The sequence below is a fragment of the Erpetoichthys calabaricus genome, chromosome 2, assembly GCF_900747795.2.
Source record: "Erpetoichthys calabaricus chromosome 2, fErpCal1.3, whole genome shotgun sequence".
NCBI classification, from domain to species: domain Eukaryota; kingdom Metazoa; phylum Chordata; class Cladistia; order Polypteriformes; family Polypteridae; genus Erpetoichthys; species Erpetoichthys calabaricus.
The window spans coordinates 258,573,869-258,596,047 of NC_041395.2; the positions used below are offsets into that span (position 1 = coordinate 258,573,869).

General features: G+C 37.7%; 1 protein-coding gene across 1 annotated transcript in view; it reads left to right on the plus strand.

The window, feature by feature from the left end:
- Nucleotides 1–22,179, plus strand: part of pcdh15b (protocadherin-related 15b) — a 718,592-nt gene that overhangs the window by 362,741 nt on the left and 333,672 nt on the right. Inside the window, exons 12-14 of the mRNA XM_051923141.1 lie at nt 5,498–5,704; nt 7,922–7,942; nt 9,616–9,750. Of these exons, the coding sequence (XP_051779101.1) occupies nt 5,498–5,704; nt 7,922–7,942; nt 9,616–9,750 (363 nt within the window). The remainder of the gene's footprint in view (nt 1–5,497; nt 5,705–7,921; nt 7,943–9,615; nt 9,751–22,179) is intronic.

Genomic DNA, 22,179 nt, shown 5'->3' on the forward strand with positions numbered 1-22,179 from the left:
CAGAGTTATCTTTCCGCTTTGCTGGCCAGTCTGTCCATTGTTCCTGTAGGGCCTCCTATCCAATTAATAGTATGTTCTCTGATCCGGCTGGGATGCCCATTCTCCTCCTATTTATATATATATATATACATATACAGTATATATATACAGTATATATTGCATTCGTAGTCTGAGTCCTGATCTGAATTGTGTGGGTGGTTACCTACCAAGTGATGCCTGTGGTTGGTCTGCCATTCGGCAAACATCCACCACGGTGCCCTCTTCAGTTGCAAGAAGCAGATCATGGAATGTTGCATAGTTTACTGTCAAATAATGCAAAGAATACGCAACACGTGTTTCGCCCTCATTTGGGCTCATCAATCGTACACACTCTACTGCTCCCCTCTCGGGGATTGAATCTCGGACGTCAGCGTTAGAGACGGAGTCCCTTTACACTGCACCATGGCGTGTGGTTCATTTATTTGACAGCCTGTAGGTCCGGAGTAATTACATTCATTGCATTCGTAGTCTGAGTCCCGACCTGACGTCCGAGGTTCGATCCCAGAGAGGGGAGCAGTAGAATGTGTACGCCTGATGAGTCCAAATAAGGGCGAAACACGTGTTGCATACTATTTGCATTATTTCAAAGTAAACTATGCAATATACATACAGCTGTATATATATCTGTTGAGGTATGAACTCCATTAGACTTCTGAAATGTCCAGTGATATCCGGTACCATGTCGTTAACAGCAGATTGTTTCAGTCCTTTAAATGGTGAGTCCTCCATAGATTTGACTTGTTTTTTCAGTACCACCCACAGATGATCCATCAGATTGAGATCTGAGGAATTTGGAGGAAAAGTCAACCCCTTGATCTCATTGTTATGTTCCTCAAACCTTTCCTGAACAATTTTTTGCATTTCATTAGGGCGCATTATCCTGCTGAAAGAGGCCACTGACATCAGGGAATACTTTTAATTTTAACATGGAGAGGTGTACGTGATCTGCAAAAATCGTTAGGTATGTGGTACATGTCAAAGTAATATCTTCATAACTGCTAGGACCCAAAGCTTCCCAGCAGAACATTACCCAGAGCATCACACCGTCTCTGCTGGTTTGCCTTCTCCCTATAGTGCAATCTGCTGCCATCTTTTCCCCAAGTAAATGACACACATCCATCCAGCCATCCACAGGATCTAAAAGAAAAAGCAATTCATCAGACCAGGCCACCTTCTTCCATTGCTGCATGGTCCAATTCCAATGCTGACATGTTTATTGTAGGTGCTTTTGACAGTAGAGAGGGGTCAGCATGGGCACTCTGACTGGTCTGTGGCTGCACAGCCCCATACACAGCAAGTTGTGACGCACTGTGTGTACTGACACCTTTCTCTCATGGCCAGCATGACTCTTTTCAACAATTTGTGCTACTTGTAGGTCTTCTGTGGGATTAGGCCAAAAGGTCTATCCTTCAATCCCCATGCACATCAGTGACCCTTGGGTGCCCGTGACCCTTTTGCTGATTCACTGGTTGTCCTTCCTTGAACCACTTTTGGTAGGTACTTACCATTGTATGCTGGGAACTCCCCAGAAGACCTGCTGTTTTGCAGATGCTCTGACCAAGTTGTCTAGCCATCACAATTTGGCCATTGTCATAGTCACTCAGATCTTTACTCCTGCCCATTCTTTCTGTTTACAACACATCATCTGCATTAAGTGACCGTCTCTATGGTGCCTAATATATCCCACCCCATTGACGGGTGCCACTGTAAAGAGACAATCAATGTTAATCACTTCACCTGTCAGCGGTTTTAATGTTGTGGCTGTTGTGAACCACCAGGCTGTCACCGCCAGCTTATCCTGACACAGACAAGCGTGGAACACAAGTTCAAGGCACACAGTGATTTTTATTTTTTTTTCTCCCTTGTGGGAAATGTCTTCTCCATTTTCCACAAGCACAGCAACACAGTCCAAGCACAGCACAATGCACAAACAATAAATCTTCCTTCACTATTTTCCTTTTCCTCCACTCCTCTGGTCAAGTTTCGTCTTCCTCCTCCTGACTCTGGCTCCCCAAGTAGTGGCTGCTAGCTTTTTTTATAACACACCTGGAAGTGCTCCACGTGCCTGACTACTCATTTCCGGTAGCACTTCCGGGTGTGGCAGATGAACTGCCCATAAGGGCTCAGCAGCACCCCCTGGCAGAGCCTTCAGATTCCAACAAGGCTGCACCACACTCCAACTCCCATGAAGCCCTGCGGGAGTCTGAGGCATCGCTGCAATCCAGGGGGGATTGCCATCTAGCATACCGGGAGAGGTAACGCTCTGGCCATGCTTGCTCCCCTGGTCCTCCCAGTATGGAGGCGTCCCAGCTGGGTAAGGCCCCCGGCCGCACGCTACACTGTATATGTATGTGTGTGCATATATACTATGTATGTATATGTGTGCATTTTCTATATATTTAAATTTATAATTTTAAATCTAAGTAAATATACTGTATATCGATTCAGATGCATTAATTTGTGTTCTTTTCTCTGTTTTCATTTCTAAAACTACAGCATCATTGCTCATTGCTCAGTCAACAAACCAATTCAGTCAGTCAGTGTTTACCAGAGGGATGTAATTCTCCTTTTTAGCATTTAATATGTGCACCTTTTGTAAACTAACAGTTTAAACGGTGCACAGCCAATACGGGCGAAAGTGAAAAGTAAGAAAATTCAACACAGTGAGTGCCAGGCACCTTGTTGTCCAGATCTATTTATAGCAATGCGTATTTGCAACCTAAAGTATCTGAAACATTATACAATACGTCTACTGTGTATTAATATGCACTATATACATACAATATGTATGTGTGTGTGATTTTTGTGCATGAATGTACATAGTCATATGTCTAGTTTGTTGTATATGTAAAGTGTATCTGTGTGTGTGTTTTATTGTGTAGAATTTATATTTTCATATATAACATTATATTTTTTATAGAAATTATATGTATGTGTGTATTATATATGTATATGTATAGGAGTGCTTGTGCATGTTTTATCTTTGATGGGAGGAGTAGCACTCATACAACCAATCCTTAACAAAATAATAATCCTTTAAGAAAAAATCAGTTCAGCTTCTAGAGTTGATCACTGTTGTCAAGGTATGTCTCCAGAAGGCTGAAATGACTATGGCTAAGTGGCTGACTTGTCCTAGCTTTCAGAAAAGGAAACATTTTCTTGTATAACACTCTTGATTTTTATGGTAGAGTTCCTCATTTGCAAGCTGTCAGAAGGGAACTGTTGAAGTCTTGGCACAAGTCTGGTAACTGGAAGTGATTTTGGTACTGAAGCTGATATTCCTAAACTGAGTCATGGCTTAACTCCATCCGGTTCACTCCAGGAAGCGTGTCTTTGCTTGGGAGCTGAAAAGAGAGACAAACATGCTGTAATGCATCTGGTGAATTTTATCATATTCCCCATGGTTTTCCATATGCTCCCAGCTTGTTTTTCATGTGGACGTGAAGCAAATCTGTGGCAGTATTGTGTGTATGTGCCTATGTATGGATGTGTGAATAGATAGATAGATAGATAGATAGATAGATAGATAGATAGATAGATAGATAGATAGATAGATAGATGCAGTATATATGCAAACAAATATATACCTACTATTTGTGTTAAAACTCAAGGAGGTCTAACAAATTCCAATTTAAAATGAAATGATTCATAAGAGATCAAAGCTGTTGAAGACATAACTCTGAAGTGGTGCACCAACAGGCTTGCAGACTTTGTAGAAATATTATCTGAGACATTTTATTAAGAATTTCAATTGCTCCTGAGATTTATAATAAGAAATCGCTGAAGCCAATTTACAGATAAATCATCTTGATAATTTTTGAAGGTTGGTGAATTTTGATATGGTAGGCAGAGCCAACCTCTTATTTAACTACATTCGGATTTTAAATGTAATGAAGAGAATTATTGTGTAGACCATAACCATGTTTCTTTCTGCCTGCTGACTGTACTCCACAGCAAAAATTGAATCTGAATGCATCTTTGTAGCTCAGATAAACAGCTAAAAACTATTTTCAGCAGTGACAGTCATTACTCTATATCACAAAGCAGGAATCAAGTCAGCAGGTTTCCAAGGTGTGTGGAAGCCAGTAAAATCCAGCTTAGCAATTTCAACAGTTAAATGGCAAAATATAAAACAGTCAAACCTTGTGGGAGAAATGTTAATCATCCTAAACATATATAAAAAGGAGAGAAAGTATCCTTCTCTTATGTCCTATTTTAGATTAAAGCAGCAGAGACACACAAACAATAGCAAGCCCCTGAATGACACATAGCTAGACTACTAAGTCAGTTTATTTCATCAGTAATTCCACAGTTTTATTATTACATGCCAGACTTTGTTTTTATACGTCATTCTATTGTCTTAAAACAAAAATTACATTTGAAAACATTAATAAATATCCAGCAGAAGGCCCAACTCTATTCTGATTTATCCATTAATTTCTGAAGCCTTTTATCCAAATGAGGGTAGCTGGGAGTCAGTGCCTGTTCTGGCAGCACTGGGCATAAGGATTAAAGCTGCCTTGATGATATGCCACTCCAGATCTTGGCACTTGCAATCATTCAACCATATTTAAATGGGGCCAGATATATGCAAGTCTTTTGGATGTAGGATAAAATATGGAAAACAAGAGGAAGTCCCTGCAGATACTGGGCCAAGAATTTTGGAGCTTTAAGATAGCAGCCCTAACCATTGTACCGCCATTCCTCTTCATATTCAGATTTAGTACATTAAGCGCTTCCTGTGACCAAAAGAAACTATGAATTAAACAAAAAAACATTTTGGTAAATTTAAGTTGTTTAATAATTATTTGCATATTGTATTGAACAGCTCACTTAAGCTTTCATTGTATGATACATGGTGGTAACAAGTAAGCATCCTGCAGACAAAATTTGTAACCTTTCAATACTAATAAAATAAGCTTTATTTGTATATGAATTTAATTTGTGAATGTGTAATGAGATTTCTTCTATTTGATATTTCAAGCAGTTGCAAGATTCAGTGCATTAGAAGGAATGCAATGAAGATGTGAATTAGAATATGATTTATTTTTATTAATTTATCACTTCTTTTCAGATTCTGTCACTGTATGTGTTCAAAATAATTTATTCCTAGCATAGGTAGTGACATTATAGATCAGTCCAGGAGGTTGTGTTTATTTTTTGTTTTTTTTATATTCAGGTGTATAAACATTTTTTTTCTAAGGCTGATATAGCCATCTTTATTCTTTATGACCATCAGAACATGCTTCAAGGTATCCTCCTCAGATGTGATCCTAAACATTTTCAAAACTGATGGTTCTTTTCTTTACATACTGTAATAGTTAATATGCATAGTTATGTTATTCTTATTCAGATCTTGCTTAGGCAAACATATTTTTAAAATGGAATATGAACTTGTAAGAGACAAAGAAATTGTTTGTAATGATGCTTATTTATTACTATTCAATTTTTATTTTAGGCTGAGCAAGATAATGGACATCCCCTTCCAGCATTTGCTAATTTACACGTTGAAGTTCTTGACGAAAATAATCAAGCGCCTTACTTTCAGTTGTCATCTTATCAAGGATATGTCACTGAGTCAGCACCTGTGGGAACTACAATCTCAAGTAGTGAAAATCTTACCGCTCCTCTCAGGATAATAGCTTTGGATAATGACATAGAAGAGGTAAGAAAAAACAAAGCTGATGATGCTTTAATGAATCTTATCATAACGAGTGTATGCTGCATACATTTTAGGTAACAAAACCAAAAAGATGAAGTAAAATACTTTACTGGCTTCAAGGCCTTTAACCGTATTAACAGCATCAATGTGCTTTTGATGTTATTTTGATATTTCCTCTTTGACATACAATAATAGGTGTCCAGGTAATTTTTTGGCAATTTATAACTGTAACGTTTGTATCAGTGTCAACCTACTTTTACAAAAGCCATCTAATGTTGAGGACCATTATGACACCTTAAAATCAAATCATCATTGCATAATGCAAATCTGCCTAAGATAGAAAAGGAGCAGTAAGAAATGAGAAGCAGGAGTGCAAGGCCAAAATAGTCATAATAATAACTACAGGTTTGCCTGCTTGTCACTGTTAGTGTCACTTTGGTAACAGAAAACACAGGAAGGCCAGATATTTCTGTCAGCAGCAGCTGAGTGCCTGGAGTGTATTGAGCTACCCAAAAGTAGATCTACCCACACTTGCGTAACATTCTAACCAATCCAGACACCCTCTGCCTGAAGTTGCATTGAAGGTCTCTTTCTTTAAAGGGAAATATTTTTTTAGCATCAACAGTTATGGTCCTGACAGTTTTCAAAAATATTTGGCCCCATCGTCTCTTTGAAGCCTTCTTTAGGGCTAAAGTTCTAAAAACACCATTCAAATGCCAAACCCTTGAGAAGGAAGAAAAATACTTCTGCTTGAACAGGTATATCCATTTGGAACTCTCAGCTAACCCTCATGGTTTTTGTGCTTCCACCTAATACTTAGTCTTCAAAGACAATTCACTATCATGATCAGTTTACAGCCTTTCTTACCTAACTGACCAGCGAAAATAAAGACAAACCAGCCAATGACTTTTGGACAAAAGGGTTGCCAGGTACACTTATGAGCAGCCCTATATTTTAACATACTGTGACATTTCTTATAAATTTTCCATGACTATCACAATCCTGCAATACTTATTTATTATTTAACCTTTGGACTCAAATCAGACAGACCTTTGTACTCAAATTCATGTAGCTGTTTCAGGATGGGGAAAATACCTTTATTGACATGCATGTGGAAATGACTGAATTTCATGTGAAGATTACACTTTTTAAATACAATATCAATACATAATCTTGTATGTGGAGTAGCAGCTTAGCACATCTTGGCTGGATCACAGATCAAAAGACTTAACTAAAATGTTTTCTGAAAGTACTAAGGGTAAAAGTAAAGAGGTTATAATAATCAATATAATAATCAAATAATGGAAAACATATCTAATAGTAAAAATCAACTCTAAAAGTGTTTTGTGTAGTTGTAAGTGTTGGAAAGGAAATATACATGCAAATTGTGAACTCTTCATTTAACAATGTTATACTTCTTCTAAAATGATATCTATTCACTAATTTATTTTCTATCCTGAAAATCAGATATGAATAGCTTACTTTGTATTTCATTTAGGTGTTGATAGATGAAGATTCCTAAATGATTAATATTTTCGGCTAACTTTTAATTCAGTGTGAAATGAGCTATGATTCTGCCTATTAATGTAATATCAAAGCATTTAAAATGAAAGCATTCCAAATCTGTCAATTGAATGGCTTACAATTAATTTTCAGGGAATAAACCTCACTGTGAATTTCATCTTCAAAATGATCTTGCCCACATACTGTACATTCCAGGAGGGCATTTTATTTTAAGATTGTAGGTCCTGAAAGGATGGGAACGTCAGAAATGAAGAACTGTCATTTCCATAAATCAGTTTTACATTTACCTTTTAAAATTGTCATAGGTATTTGTCACACATTAGAGGGGTTACCCCATGCAAATAGTCTCATTTGTAAATTTCACCAGCACTTGAGATATGGAAATGATTATAAAGATAAAACTCTCATGTTTTGCTTTGTTACAGCATAAAAGCTGAATATTTTAGATATATCTATAAGAAAATATTTGTAATAAATTCTTAAATTCTTGATGAATTCTTAAATACCTTTCTATAAAAATGAAAATACTATTACACAATGTCAACTGTTTTATTGTGTGATCTTTTAAATATTCTAAGTATTATTATTATTTTTCAGTTTTTTTGTAATCTTCATTTCACTTAATGTTACAATCATTATTTGTGTTGTTTTAGTCATGCCATGCCTGTTTATGTATTTTGTTTTTTGGATTTTTAGCTTGCAATTGGTGCCACTCCTGTAGGTATTATGGAGTAATGTAGTTCTCTGGAAATAGGCATTGTGACCTTTTTTATTTTCCTTTTTATTCTTCTGTGTGTGTTTGCTTTTTACAGTTTGTTTTGTTTTTAGCATTGGTTGTTAATGGCATAGATAATTACATATTTCTCTTATTAGTTGTGAAATCTGTAAACTAGAAGACATAAAAACACGTCCAGAAATTCAATACTTTTAGTTTTAACCTACCTATCAGTTAATGCATTTTACACATTCCGTATACAGTATTTTATGCCCACCACCCTGAAGTAGAGAAACAATATAATTGTCTTTGAGGCAGCCATCTCAGGTGTAAATCTATAAAAAAATGTTTAATTAATTTTGTCAGCTGCAATGTTTCACTCACATAATGTGCAATTTCAATGATAGGAATTGTTCAGTAATGAAGATTTGAAATGTTATGCAGGAAATGTTAAACCATGTCTTGGAAATCCACAATGAATTTTATATGGCTTCCTCAAAATAAACAATTCTTTATAGCAGATTTTCTGCATGTAATAAAATATGTACATTAAGCATGTTTTCTGTACCTTTGACTGAAACAATTTGTCTTCATTTTAGCCTTTACAACAGCAAAATGTCAATAGTGATTTGTAGACTGGGGTGAACCTGCGAAAAACCTAACAAGCTGCAATTTCATTACATTTTCAAAAGTCAGCAGTCACATGCTTGCAGATATACTTAGAACACAAGCATAGCCTCATATTTGTATTGTGTATAATGTATCAAGACCTTTGTATATCCATCCATCCTTCCAACTTTTTTAACAACTCTAAACATAACATTTTCAAATCCACTTAATCCAGTTCAGAGGGACAGAGGGCTGGTGCCCTGCCCAGCAGCTATAAGCCTGAAAGAAAAATGTCTGAAAAATGTCTACTTCTGAGCAACAAGCCAACATCAGATGTTTTTAGCTGTTCAGTAACTCTGAAATGGAGACCCTCCAGGAGTTACAGCAGGTGTATGCCGACCAAGCACTTTAAGCCCAGTGCTGTGTTTGTCCGACACTGTCAGTTTAGAGTTGGAATAGAAACTCACAAGGATCATAATTGACATGGATGTACAGTAATGATATTGACACAAAAGAACATCCAGGGGGTGGGTGCAACAAATAACTGTGTCTGAAACATTTCACATACTGTACACATTGCTGTACAACTGAACATTTGTCATGAGATTGCAGTGCAATTCACACACAAGATCTAAAATTGTAAGATGGTGGTGATGGAAGTTCATTGCTTAAAAGTGGACATTTTTCATTTAGTTGAAACACACATTCATCTTTCAATCTTGCTGAACAATGGTTGAGCATGTGTGAATGGGCAGATGCTTAGAACTATAGATACATCTGTTATACAGTTACATGTAACATGTACAGTATGACTGTATATATGATGACTTATAACCACAGCACTTCTACAGGCTTGCCAGTAATCAAACTTATTGAGTGTAGCTTGTGTGTGAATTAAAACATATACAGTATCTTCACATTCTGTATATGTTTAAGTCTTTATGTGTATATACTGTAAAATGACATAATACAGTATATATGACTTGTATATATAACTTATTTATTTGTTTGGGTACATTGATATAGATATATACCAATTTTATAATTCAATTATTTATTTTCAAAGACAAAAGACCCAATGGTGAGAATTTCCTTGAATGACTACAGCACAATGTTTACTGTGACTCAGTCTGGAATAATCCGCTTCATTACTTTACTTCAGCCTGTGGATCGGGAACGCCAACAAACCTACACCTTTACAGTGAGTATTTATTTAACTGAAATATTTTGTCTATTTGGGATATATTTGTATTTTTCTACATTTGTATTTTTCAACAAATTTTAGTTCTTACATAATGAAAAGCACTCATTTTTGTTTCCTGTGCAAATGGAAACCTACCTGATTGAGGAATATGCAATTGTAAACATCCTGCAGAAAGTAGATTATGAAGAAATACTTGTTCACTTATCAAATTGTGTTGTACTTGAAAATGACAACACAATTCGACATACCTGTATACAGTGAAAGAAATATCAAGAAACTACTTGGCTAGGACTAGATAGATGTATTGCTGCTGGGTATTTTCCCTGCCTTTTGAGAGAATCCAAAGGCAAGACAACCTTTCCAACTAGCAGAAAGAACCTACAGCTTCTGAAGCCCTATATAGTTGCAAAATGGGTGAGGGGAACAAAAACAAACAGCTGACTTGACAATATCTCCAACAAAGGACCCTTCATAGTTAGTTACAAAGTTTTGTTCTGGACATGAATCAAGAAGAACTATTCTGTGGGTATACTCTCAGGAAATGTGATTACTATTTTAAATTAAGCCTTGACTTTTACCAGAAACACAGTACATAAGCCTCAGCAACCATATTCTTTTATTATATTTCATTTATCAAGTTATATGTCATGTCCTCCTTATAAAGATTGTGATAATAGCAATGTGAGGTTAGAAGAAGAGGCCAGACTATCCTTCATACTAAAGGAAATTGTAGGTGGTACTACTAGGGGCTGTCACTAGGTTTTTTGTGTACAGGCTAGATCAGCTTACATAAGACACCCCTATATAAGACCGAAACCATAAGACCTGACTGTTATCCTTCCGGTTAAACAGTTGCTGTACACTAAAGTTATCTAAGACTGTAAAGGTAAGAAACACCTTAATAAATACAACAGAATGATGAGAAACCAAAAAAACTAAAAGTACAGTGCACACCCAAAAAATATTCCTTTGAAACTTTGAAAGTACATATAACACAATTTAAAACATGCAATAACAAACTTCCTAAACCCATAATACTTAAGCAAGATCAAGATGAGATCATTTAATGAAGATATCATTAGCAATGAATTTTATCAGTTGAAAGAAGTGTCTTTCTCTGTGTTAGTGTCTATACTTTATGACTACATATTGTGTACTTATACTGGTCTTACAACTTAATTTCAAACTTATCTAAGACCTCAAAGTAATCTAAGACCTCAAAGTAATTTTATGGTGGTAGAAAGTAATATAACTGAAGTCTTCTCTTTAAGAATGTATTGAACTGTAATACTTTGATCATATTTAGCCTTAGAAATTTATTTTATATTTAGCCTGTTACACATATCATTGATAGTTTAAGATACCTTGTAATGATATTCTCCTACTTAGTAATTTAATTTTACCTGTTGTCATGGATGGCCAGTGTAAAGTATTGTGTTTGGACTGTGTTGTACTTGTGGGAACGAGGAAGGCATTGCCTACAAGTGAAGAAACAAAATAAAAAGCGCGTGGTTTTATAACTGTGCCTCCTGCATCTGTCTGTGTCAGGCTGAGTGGCTGCTATGCCCTCTACACTTGTCACACTGTTTAATCAGTCCCAGACTGTAGGATACAACAGTTGAATATGGAGGGGTGGGGGCAACAGGTCCAATTTTATTTTCTAATCATATATTATTTATATATGTGTGTGTGTATATATATATATATATATATATATATATATATATATATATATATATATATATGTGTGTATATATATTGTGGAATATGACCCGGACACAGACAGGCAGACACGTTAGATTTACCCCACACATGTTTATTTAGGGTCTCCATTACAATAAGTCACTCTCACAAACCCCAATACCCCACAGTCCTTGGCCAACACAATGCCTTCTCTCTCAGTCTTCAGACCACCTCTTCTCCCCTCCAGAGACTTCGTCCAACTACGCTCCCGACTCAAGTCATCCTCTGAAGGGAGGCGGCCCCTTTAAATAAGCACCCGGATGTGCTCCAGGTGCGTCCCCGGCAATCTCCCACCGACACGCCCCAGTGTGGTGGAAGTGCCGGCTGTATCCCCGGAAGCACTCCGGGTGTCCCTGTTCCTCTTCCCCCCAGCACTTCCTGGTGTGGCGGAAGTGCTGGGGTCCAGGGTTCTCCAGGTATTGGGGTGCCCCCTGGCTGAGACCACGGGCCCCTACAGGGTCAAGCTTCCCAGCTCTGTACCCGTGGCTCCCAGGGCGGTAACCCCCTCGGGGACTGAAGGAGGCACAAGCCCTCCTCCGGTCTTCTCGGGCGTCCCGTCTGGGTACCACCCCCATCCAGGTACCACTATATATATATATATATATATATATATATATATATATATATATATATATATATATATATATATATAAGGTCCATAAATATTTGGACAGAGACAACTTTTTTGTAATTTTGGTTCTGTACATTACCACAATGAATTTTAAATGAAATAACTCAGAGGCAGTTAAAGTGCAGACTTTCAGCTTTAATTCAATGGGGTGAACAAAACAATTGCATAAAAATGTGAGGCAACTAAAGCATTTTTTGTGGTATGTACAGAACCAAAATTAGAAAAAAGTTGTCTCTGTCCAAATATGTATGGACCTAACTGTATGTATGTATATATATATATATATATATATATATATATATATATATATATATATATATATATATGTAAGAACAGCCTTCTGTGCCATTTACTAATTACAGACAAACCTTTAGAGCATCTGCACATTAATATATTCTTGTTGCATTGTCAATCAAGGTTAATTATTCAAAATGGAACAAAACAATAGCTAAAGCCTTTCATCCATATTCAGACACTGGGTCAGGGTCATTACAAGAAAAAGCAGAGTACAGGCATAAGGTAGGAGACAGTGCTGAATGGTATGTCAGTCCATCACAAGGCTTAACCATATTATGCTTCCCTCAATTTACATTTAGTAAAATACCTTAGGACAAACAGATGTGACTAAAAATATGTTTAGGAGCAATGTGCACATTAAGATGATAGAGATAGGAATAACAATCAGATATTGAAAGCATTGTGGAAGTTTGGAGACCAAAAATGTTAATATTCTCAAACTGAACAGATGGTATTTGATACTGTGATAGAAAATAATGCAAAGCTGTAAAAAATCTGTACTAGTGTTTCACAGACAGGGTATGAATGTCTGACTATTTTTTGAGTGCAGACATATTGTAAAAAAAAAAATAAACAAGATTAAGCAAAGCCTCCATTAACAAGAATTTTCTATTGATTAATAGAGAGGTTACAGTGAAAACATACAGATGACAGTGAATCTTCAGTACTGAGCTTGCCAAATGCCAAGAACTGCAAGTGAATATAGTGAACAGCGTGACTCCAATATGAGATTGTTCTTAACCAAAGTTGACTCCAATATGAAATTCTACTTAAAGTTACATCCAAAATCTATTTGTACCCTTCATGTTTGGGAATAACATATATGTGGAAGCTATAGTAAACTTCCATATTGTTATTAATGAAATTATAAATGGATTATAAATTCAAAAGAAGTCATGATTCACTCATTCATTTCCTCATCTGCCCAGCTTCTAAAAACATCCACAATGGGAGCAGTCACACACCAGGGCTGTGTAGAAAAACTAGTTACTCTGGTATACATGACTTTGATAATTATGACTGGAATAGAGCACTAGAAAGCTCATGTCAACAAGGGGAGATTGCACAAACATCGTACATATAGTTACCAGGATATACAATAAATTCAGGTTCCTGGATTTTTATAGCAGCTTTACAACTTTTCTGAGCGTAATGCCATTTTTAGTGAAACAAGCCAAAACAACTCTATCCTTTTTTGGTAACATTTTAAAGAAGAAATCCCTCCCAAACACTAGCAGCCAATCCCTTATGTGAAGAAATCATAGGAAACGGAGAGGAAACAGGGTGAAATTGTAGATTACAATTAGATTTCACAGTGTAGAGAGCACTCTAGCCATCTCTGACCCATTCATACCACAGACTGATGTATTGTAGTAGTCAATCTAATGATTCAATGTTTTGCTAAAAAGCTTTAATCATGAAAATATGCCAAAACACCTTACCTTGTCAAGAGTGTGTGTCTGCATTGTATACAGTTTATGTAGGCATAGGGTACATTTTACCAGACCTCTGATTTATAAATTAAAATGTCATCCCAAACTAAAATTATAATGTGTTATACACAGACAGAAAAAGAAAATATGTATACGCTTTGAGCAATTTGTATGGGACTATTTATTTTAGCTGATCATTCTGGGTTTTATCTATGTATGAAACACCTGTGAGTAAAAGGTTGGTTTTGTACAAAAAAGTTCACATTTCAATATTATTTCACCGAAGGTTGCATGGACAACTCACTGTAGTCTTTAAGCAAAATGCCTGCAGTGACAAAATGACAGTTTGTCTCTGAGGCACAAGGAGGCAAAGGATCTGTTCATCCATGCCACGGAAAATCTGAGGAGAACTAAATTAAGGAAAGAGGATTTCCAGAAGCTGAAAGACCAAGAATCGGGGGATATCCAGCAGAAAGCCAAAATAAACTTTACAGCAGATTCTCATGACAAATGAGAATAGCCTCTTCTGGAAGGAATAAAGAGAAAGAGCAGACACGTCCAGAAAAGAAAGATATGAGAAGAAAGTTTAATATCAACAATAAGGATGGTAACAGAAACACTGATACAATAGACCAAAAGGCAGAAACAATAGGATAATCCCAGAAAAGATACACAAAAAATCAATTAATAACAGTTGACAATAAATGTCGGCAGCAAGGCCAGCACTTGCAAGGAATAAAAAAAGGAGATGAACACATTTAAAATGGGTATGCTTATTTTTGGGATTTTTTAGAAATTAAGGGAGTGCTTTTAAAAATACAGTCCCAGGAAAAAGGGTGTGAGGTACAGTGAAGATTCAACTTTTCTGTTGAATTAAAGGTGTAAAGAACTGAGTGAGACTTCACATAATGGTACATACTGTATATGGGTGCTATTGGATTCATAATGGGTGACTTGGAGAAGAAATAAAAATGTTAAAAGGGTAGGAAGAAAATGGAGAGTATGACAGAACACATTATGCCGTGAGGGCTGATCTAAGCTTAAAACAGAAGAAAAATGGAAGAGAATGGAATACAAGCCTAGATATCACATATTGTAACTAGTCCTGAATTATCAAAGGTTTTTGCAAGGACATGTCATGAATCTTTAAGTTAATTCATGTTGAAAATTTGTACTTTGAGAAATATTTGATGATTTTGCAAGAATGTTAATACCATTGTTTGTTGTCCACCCTTCTACCCTGCCTCCCCCCCCTCCCCCAATCAAGGCCATAGAGTCACAAATATATATTTTTCTTGCATAAGAAGCAGAGCAGAGAAGAAGAGTTATTTATATTATGACAAATAATTTTTGTGTTGTATCTTTTGCCCGTTGTAGATATAACAGCTGCCCATGGTTTGTTTAATTTTGTGCTTGTTTGTGTTTGTTACTGTTTACTACTGTTTCTGGCTCTTGGTACTTTTTTGCTTCCATGGAGTCCGGAACCTGAGTAGAAGAGCTAGCATTCACCTACATATGGCAGTATGTGATGAACCTATATTCTTTGTCCCCCGGTGTGCCAGAGGCCAAGGTAATGACCAGGTTTCTAGCACAGCAGGAATCTGGCTTACCAATAAGAGGAGTAGGTACAGACCTTACCTGCCTTCTGTCATTATGGGTAATGTAAAGGATGAGCTTTCAGTGCTGACCTGGAACCACGGGGAATGTACATAATGCAGCCTCATGTGCTTTATGAGACCTCGTTAAGAGCTGAACGTTCAGACTCCACAGTTGCATTGCATAAATTTAACACAGTGTGAGCAGATAGAAGTAGGACTGAAAGCAGTAAGAAGAAGGGAGGTGGACTTGCTGTCTTTGTAAATGAAACGTTTTGTAACCTAGGACAATCACAATAAAAGTGCAGGTTTGTGGTCCAAATTTTGAGCTGCTTGCAGTGGAATTATGACCTTATCACATGCCGATGGAATTTTCACACACCATTGTGCTGGCTGTTTATGTCTGCTTCTTGGCAGATTCAGCAATTGCAATGGACACAGTATATTCTATGATCAGCAAACTCAATGTCACCCCAGTGCTTTCAACACAATGTCTATTGATGACATTAATTATGTTTCACACTCTTCCTCTCAAACTATTTTTTTTATCAGTTTGTGGACTGTACACCAAGGAATCATTGAACCTTGCACTTGTTATAAGCAATGCTATAGGGGCATATTACTCTTTTTGCTTTGCCATCACTGGGCAGATCGGACCACTGCTTGGTTCAGTTGATAAGTATATATAAACCCATTGTCCAGCAGCTGCCATTAATCACTTGGGACCTCATGTATAATGTATAATGCCATGAATAGTATTCACTGTAAAACATGGCGTACAGACAAAAGTGGAAATGTGCGTACGTACAAACAAATCTCAATGCATAAATTTGTGCGTACGCACAGATAAGTTCCATGCAATTTCCCCCTTATAAATCCCCACAAACATGAAATTTAATGTATGTGCAAATGCCTACAGCCCCACCCTGACTCCTCCCAGAATTTTGCAGATTTTAATATGCTGTCATAGATGGCCAGGGCTGTTGCCCGGCCGGGACACCTCTGCTATGGAAGGACCGGAGGAGCCAGTGTGGACAGAACACTACAACCCCCGAAACACTAGATGGCCGCCCCCTGGGTGGCAGCCATACCTTGGATTCCGGCAGGGCTTAATAGGAAATGAAGTCCAATACAGCCCTGTTGGGATCTGGGGTTGCCAACAGGGGGTGCTGCAGCTGTTCCTGAGCCCATGTGGGCGGTTCTTCCGTAACACCCGGAAGTAGGGCAACGAGCACCTAAAGCACTTCCGGGTGCCTTATATAAGGGACTAGTGGACAGTACTCCGGGAGCCAGAGTCGGGAGGAGGGAGACGAAGCTTGCCTGGAGGAGGATAAAGAATAAGGAGAAAAATAGTATGTATTGTTGTGTTGGTGTTTGTGGGACTGTGTTGTTCCTATGGGAAACGAGGAAGGCATTTCTTACGAGGTGAAGAAAAATAAAAACATTTTTGTTTTTTATAAGTGTACTTCTAAAGTCTGTCTGTGTCGGTTTCAGCGCTGGTATAGCGACAATGCAAATCAATATAAATAGCTCCTTTTGAAAAATGTTTCTGTTTTAACAATGTGTTTACATAGATTATTGTAGACACGGAACACACATAAAATGCATGTATTCCAAATAACAATATATTATTTACCCTGTGCAACTCTAGGCTACCTCACACACAGGTAATGAGACTTGAGCTGAGAGGATGTCCTGCCCTTTCTGCGTTGGTGGGGGGATGGGTTAGCAGGCTGCTTGCTTCTTTTGTTGATTGACACATTTACAAGGGATTTAAGGTGGGCCAGGATTACGAGTTTTTTCGTAGACTTTGGTAATTCTAGTGTTAACATAAAACGCTATTTTTAACAAAAATGATCAAGAGTTTTTCACATAATTTACAAAAGTACGTTTGTCTACACTAAAATGCCCTAAAATGCATATGATGTAGGCCTGCACTGGGTATGTGCACATTGGCAGGTAAAACTCCTGGAAGGGAGTGTGAAGTGAAAAATTCGGAGCCCTGTGAAAATCAGGTTCACTTGTGTTTTATGTGCTTTCAAAAGTGTCAGTGCACACAGATCTCTGATAGAGCATTCACAGCATAGAAAAGAAAGAAACCCTTTAAGGAGCCACAGTGAATTATATCCTTGTTAAATTAATGTGCTCATTACAGTTGAAAGTAACTGTCTTCCGAACTGGCTACAGTAGTCTTGTCGTTAAATAAAAACAGCACAAATGATAAAGTGATAATTAAGGAAATAGCCATATACTGTATTTATTTGCCAAAAGATTGACTAAAAACAGTCCAACACAAATGGAGTGCATCTTATACCAAACAACATTTATAAATCTAACTCAATAGATAAAATAATAAATAAATGCAGTAAATGCATGCACACATGTGTCCATATCTTTGCTTTTCTGCATTATGCTTTTGTATCAGCTTTCTACTTCTGCCCTCTTCGTCAAGTGCCTTCTTATTTACTTTGCTTATTGAATGGATCAAGTTTAAGTAATAAAGATTGATAAGTGGCGGTCAACTGAGCCATCTACAATCTGATTTTCAAAGGGCTCTACAGTTTTTAACTACAATGGTAGCGCCTCCATCCACTCGGATTTATTTCAAAACTGTAGCAACCAGTACATCATTTGCCTTTTGTACATTTATGCAACATTCAGATTGTACAAAACACAATTTAGGTGTATACAGGTAAACAACAAAACAAGCACCAATTAAACTCTTCTATGCCCACTATGTTGGAATATGTTTCTCTTCCAATTCATGTGACCAAAGAACTACTGAATAAATATTAGCCAACCAGAGCACAATGGAGTCAGCATTTTCAGAATCTTTGTTTTTATCCATCCTCAGTGAAATATTGCCCTGGCGGTTTTAAAAGTATCAAGTAGCTCTAAAAAAACGTTTTTAGAAGTATTTGTATACTAACCTTGGTTTAAAGCGCCAGGTTAGTGTAGATGGAAGACTAAAACAGAAAGAAATGTCTAAGGTATTTAAACAAAAATCTACTGGTGTGGACAGGGGGGGCTCAGTCTAAGTCATTTTATCAAGTGAAGGTAAGAATGCTGTAAATCTTTTGAAATGAGAAGGTGCCATTGTTTTGAAAGCATTCAGTCACTGGCAGAGAATCTGTTGCTTATCAGCGAGCTCTTGTCCTCCTGATTGACCAGATTCATTTTGAACATTATGATTCCTCCTTGCCTTGTTGAGAGACACTATATTATACGAAACCATATGCCTTCTGGTATCTTAGACTGCTTAGTTTTAATACTGGTTATGTCCTACCCTGTCTGCAATGTGACATTTAGAATATTTATCTGCTTTAACAACAAGTTTCGCACTGAGTTTCAATATGAGAAGTTTCAGTTATTGGTGTTTGCTTCCAATTTCAATTGATTTGTTCAAGGTTACAGATAGCTTCTGTGACGTGAGTTTGAGAACCCTAGCAATAAAAAGGAATTATCTCAAGTATGTATTTTCTAATATGTTGCAAGAGTTAAATCTTAATGAGAGTCAGGACACCATGAGGAGAATGCTGCTCCAACACTAAGACTCCGTCACCTACAAGATGTCACATGGACATCCTGCCTTAGAATTTTTTTTTCATGTCCTAAATGAATTCTAAATACATAATTAAATTTCAATTGGATAAAAGTATTGCTTAACACTTGGGTCCCTTGGTAAATTATTATAGAAAAGATTAAGAGATTTATCCGATTTGCAGTTTGTGCACACATATAAGAATGATTTCCTATTCTTTATGAAACAATGATGTAATCAGAGGCAATGATCACAAATTCAGTGGGTGGTTTTATACTTTGCATGTAAACAAATGCAACTCTCTTTTTCTCCTTTTTATATGTTGATCTAGAGCCTTGAGCCCACAGAATTAATATTCTAAGCATTAGACATCTGTCCTGCAATTCTAACTCATAGTTACCAACTGATTAAAACAGTGGCTTTGACATTCTTGTTGAATTATCACACATTTTCTAAGATGCAAAATTTCAATAAAATTAACTTAATGATTCACTGCTAGTCCACCCAGAATGGCACAAAAGTTCTTCATCTATTCAAAGATAATTTTCAGAAAATAAAGCTTGGAAATCTTAAGTGTTTATTCAATTTATTTTTCCCTCCATATACTTGCAGCCATGAAATAATTTTATGCCATTTTAACATATTATTTATTTTTCTCATAAATAGAACATACAGATTTCATGTCTTCTAAGTAATTAAAGTGCAGAGTGAAATATATTAATATTTATTTTAATGTTGATATAATGTAAAATATTGTAAATGTTGGGTACTTGCATACAGAATGTAGTAATATATGCACATAAATATTACATTGCTGGTTGCTACTTATATGTATATACGTAAAAGTATATTGTTAGACAATAGTTCAAACTTGAATACACACAAAATGAACAGAACAAACAATAAAACATTCTCAATTTATGATGATATACAGTATATAGAATTTTAGTTTGACTGTACAAATACAAATGGATAAATACCTATACTGAATCAATAAACAAGATTGGTAAAGTTTAGCCTGAATGTGCAGTTTAGAGGAGATCAATTGATACAAATCAGATCTCCAGGAGGCTTCTGAATGAAATTCCATTCCATTCTAAACAAAATACTCAGCTTCATAACTTAGGGTTAGTATAAGTATTTAATAAATCAAGATACTGTAGTTCAAAATTGTATAAACAAATAGTATATTATATAGAATTCTGATAGCTGCTAAAAGAACATAATGTGTATCCAATATTTGTATAGCCCATTAAATAAATACAAAAGGAAATCTATTTTTGGTAATAATTATAACTTTAGTATTTTGTTAGGCAAAATACTGATTATTGAGGAAGAATATTCCTGTATATACTTTACATAAATATCTGAGTTACACCAAATAAATATCTAACTGTGTTAAGCATTGTTTTATGGTTATTAAACGGAATATTCAGTACAACATATGCAAGTGAATTAATTCTTTAAATCAGTTGTTAATTATAATATACGTAATACAGGCAACTTACTGTATATCAACAATTTTAACAAACAATATTATTTTTTCAGTGTCCATTCATCCATCCATTCTCTTCCACTTATCCGACATCGGGTCGCGGGGGCAGCAGCTTGAGCAGAGATGCCCAGACTTCCCTCTCCCCAGCCACTTCTACTAGCTCTTCCGGGGGAATTCCGAGGTGTTCCCAGGCCAGCTGAGAGACATATTCCCTCCAGCATGTCCTGGGTTTTCCTAGAACACCTCACCAGGGAGGCATCCAGGAGGCATCCTGATCAGATGCCTGAGCCACCTCATCTGACTTCTCTCGAGGCGGAGGAGCAGTGGCTCTACTCTGAGCTCCTCCCGGATGACCGAACTTCTCACCCTGTCTTTAAGGGAAGGCCCTGACACCCTGTGGAGGAAACTCATTTCAGCCACTTGTATTTGCGATCTCATTCTTTCGGTCACTACCCATAGCTCATGACCATAGGTGAGGGTAGGAGCGTAGATCGACTAGTAAATTGAGCGCTTTGGCTTTCGGCTCAGCTCCTTTTTCACCACGACAGACCGATGCAGAGCCTGCATCACTGCGGATTCTGCACCGATCCACCTGTCGATCTCCCGCTCTATTCTTCCTTCACTCGTGAACAAGACCCTGAGATACTTGAACTCCTCCACTTGGGGCAGGATCTCACTTCCAATCCTGAGAGGGCACTCCACTCTTTTCCGGCTGAGAACCATGGCTTCAGCTTTGGATGTGTTGATCCCCATCCCAGCCGCTTCACACTCGGCTGCGAACCGATCCAGAGAGAGCAGAAGATCACGGCCTGATGAAGCAAACAGGATAACATCATCTGCAAAAAGCAGTGACCCAGTCCTGAGCCCACCAAACCAGACCCCCTCAATGCACTGGCTGCGCCTAGAAATTCTGTCCATAAAAGTTATGAACAGAATCAGTGACAAAGGCAGCCCCAGCTGAGTCCAACTCTCACCGGAAACGGGTTTGACTTAATGCGGTCCGAGCTCTGACACTGGTTGTACAGGGACCGAACAGCCCTTATCAGGGGGTCTGGTACCCCATACTCCTGGAGCACCCCCACAGGATTCCCTAAGGGACAATCCAGAGGCACTGTCCCCGATGTCCATGCGATGCTGCAGAGGCGTGTCAACCAAAACAGTCCTACAACATCCAGAGCCTTGAGGAACTCCGGGCATATCTCATCCACCCTCAGGGCCCTACCACCAAGGAGTTTTTTGACCACCTCGGTGACCTCATTGGAAAACATGATAGTGGGATTGAGGAGGTCTTCGAAGTACTCCCCCCACTGACCCACAACGTTCTGAGTCGAGGTCAGCAGCATATCATCCCCACCATATACAATGTTGACACTGCACTGGTTCCCCCTCCTGAGACGCCGGATGGTGGACCAGAATCTCCGTCCAGAAGTTGTTCTCCATGTCCTCCCATGCCCGAGTTTTTGCCTCCGCAACCACCAAAGCCGCATTCCTCTTGGCCTGCCGGTGCCTGTTAGCTGCCTCTGGAGTCCCACAGGACAAAAGGGTTCTTTAGGACTCCTTCTTAAGCTGGATGGCATCCCTCACCGCTGGTGTCCACCAACGGGTTCAAGGAATGCCGCCACGACAGGCACCAACCACCTTATGGCTACAGCTCTGGTCAGCCTCCTCAACAATAGAGGCACGAAACATAG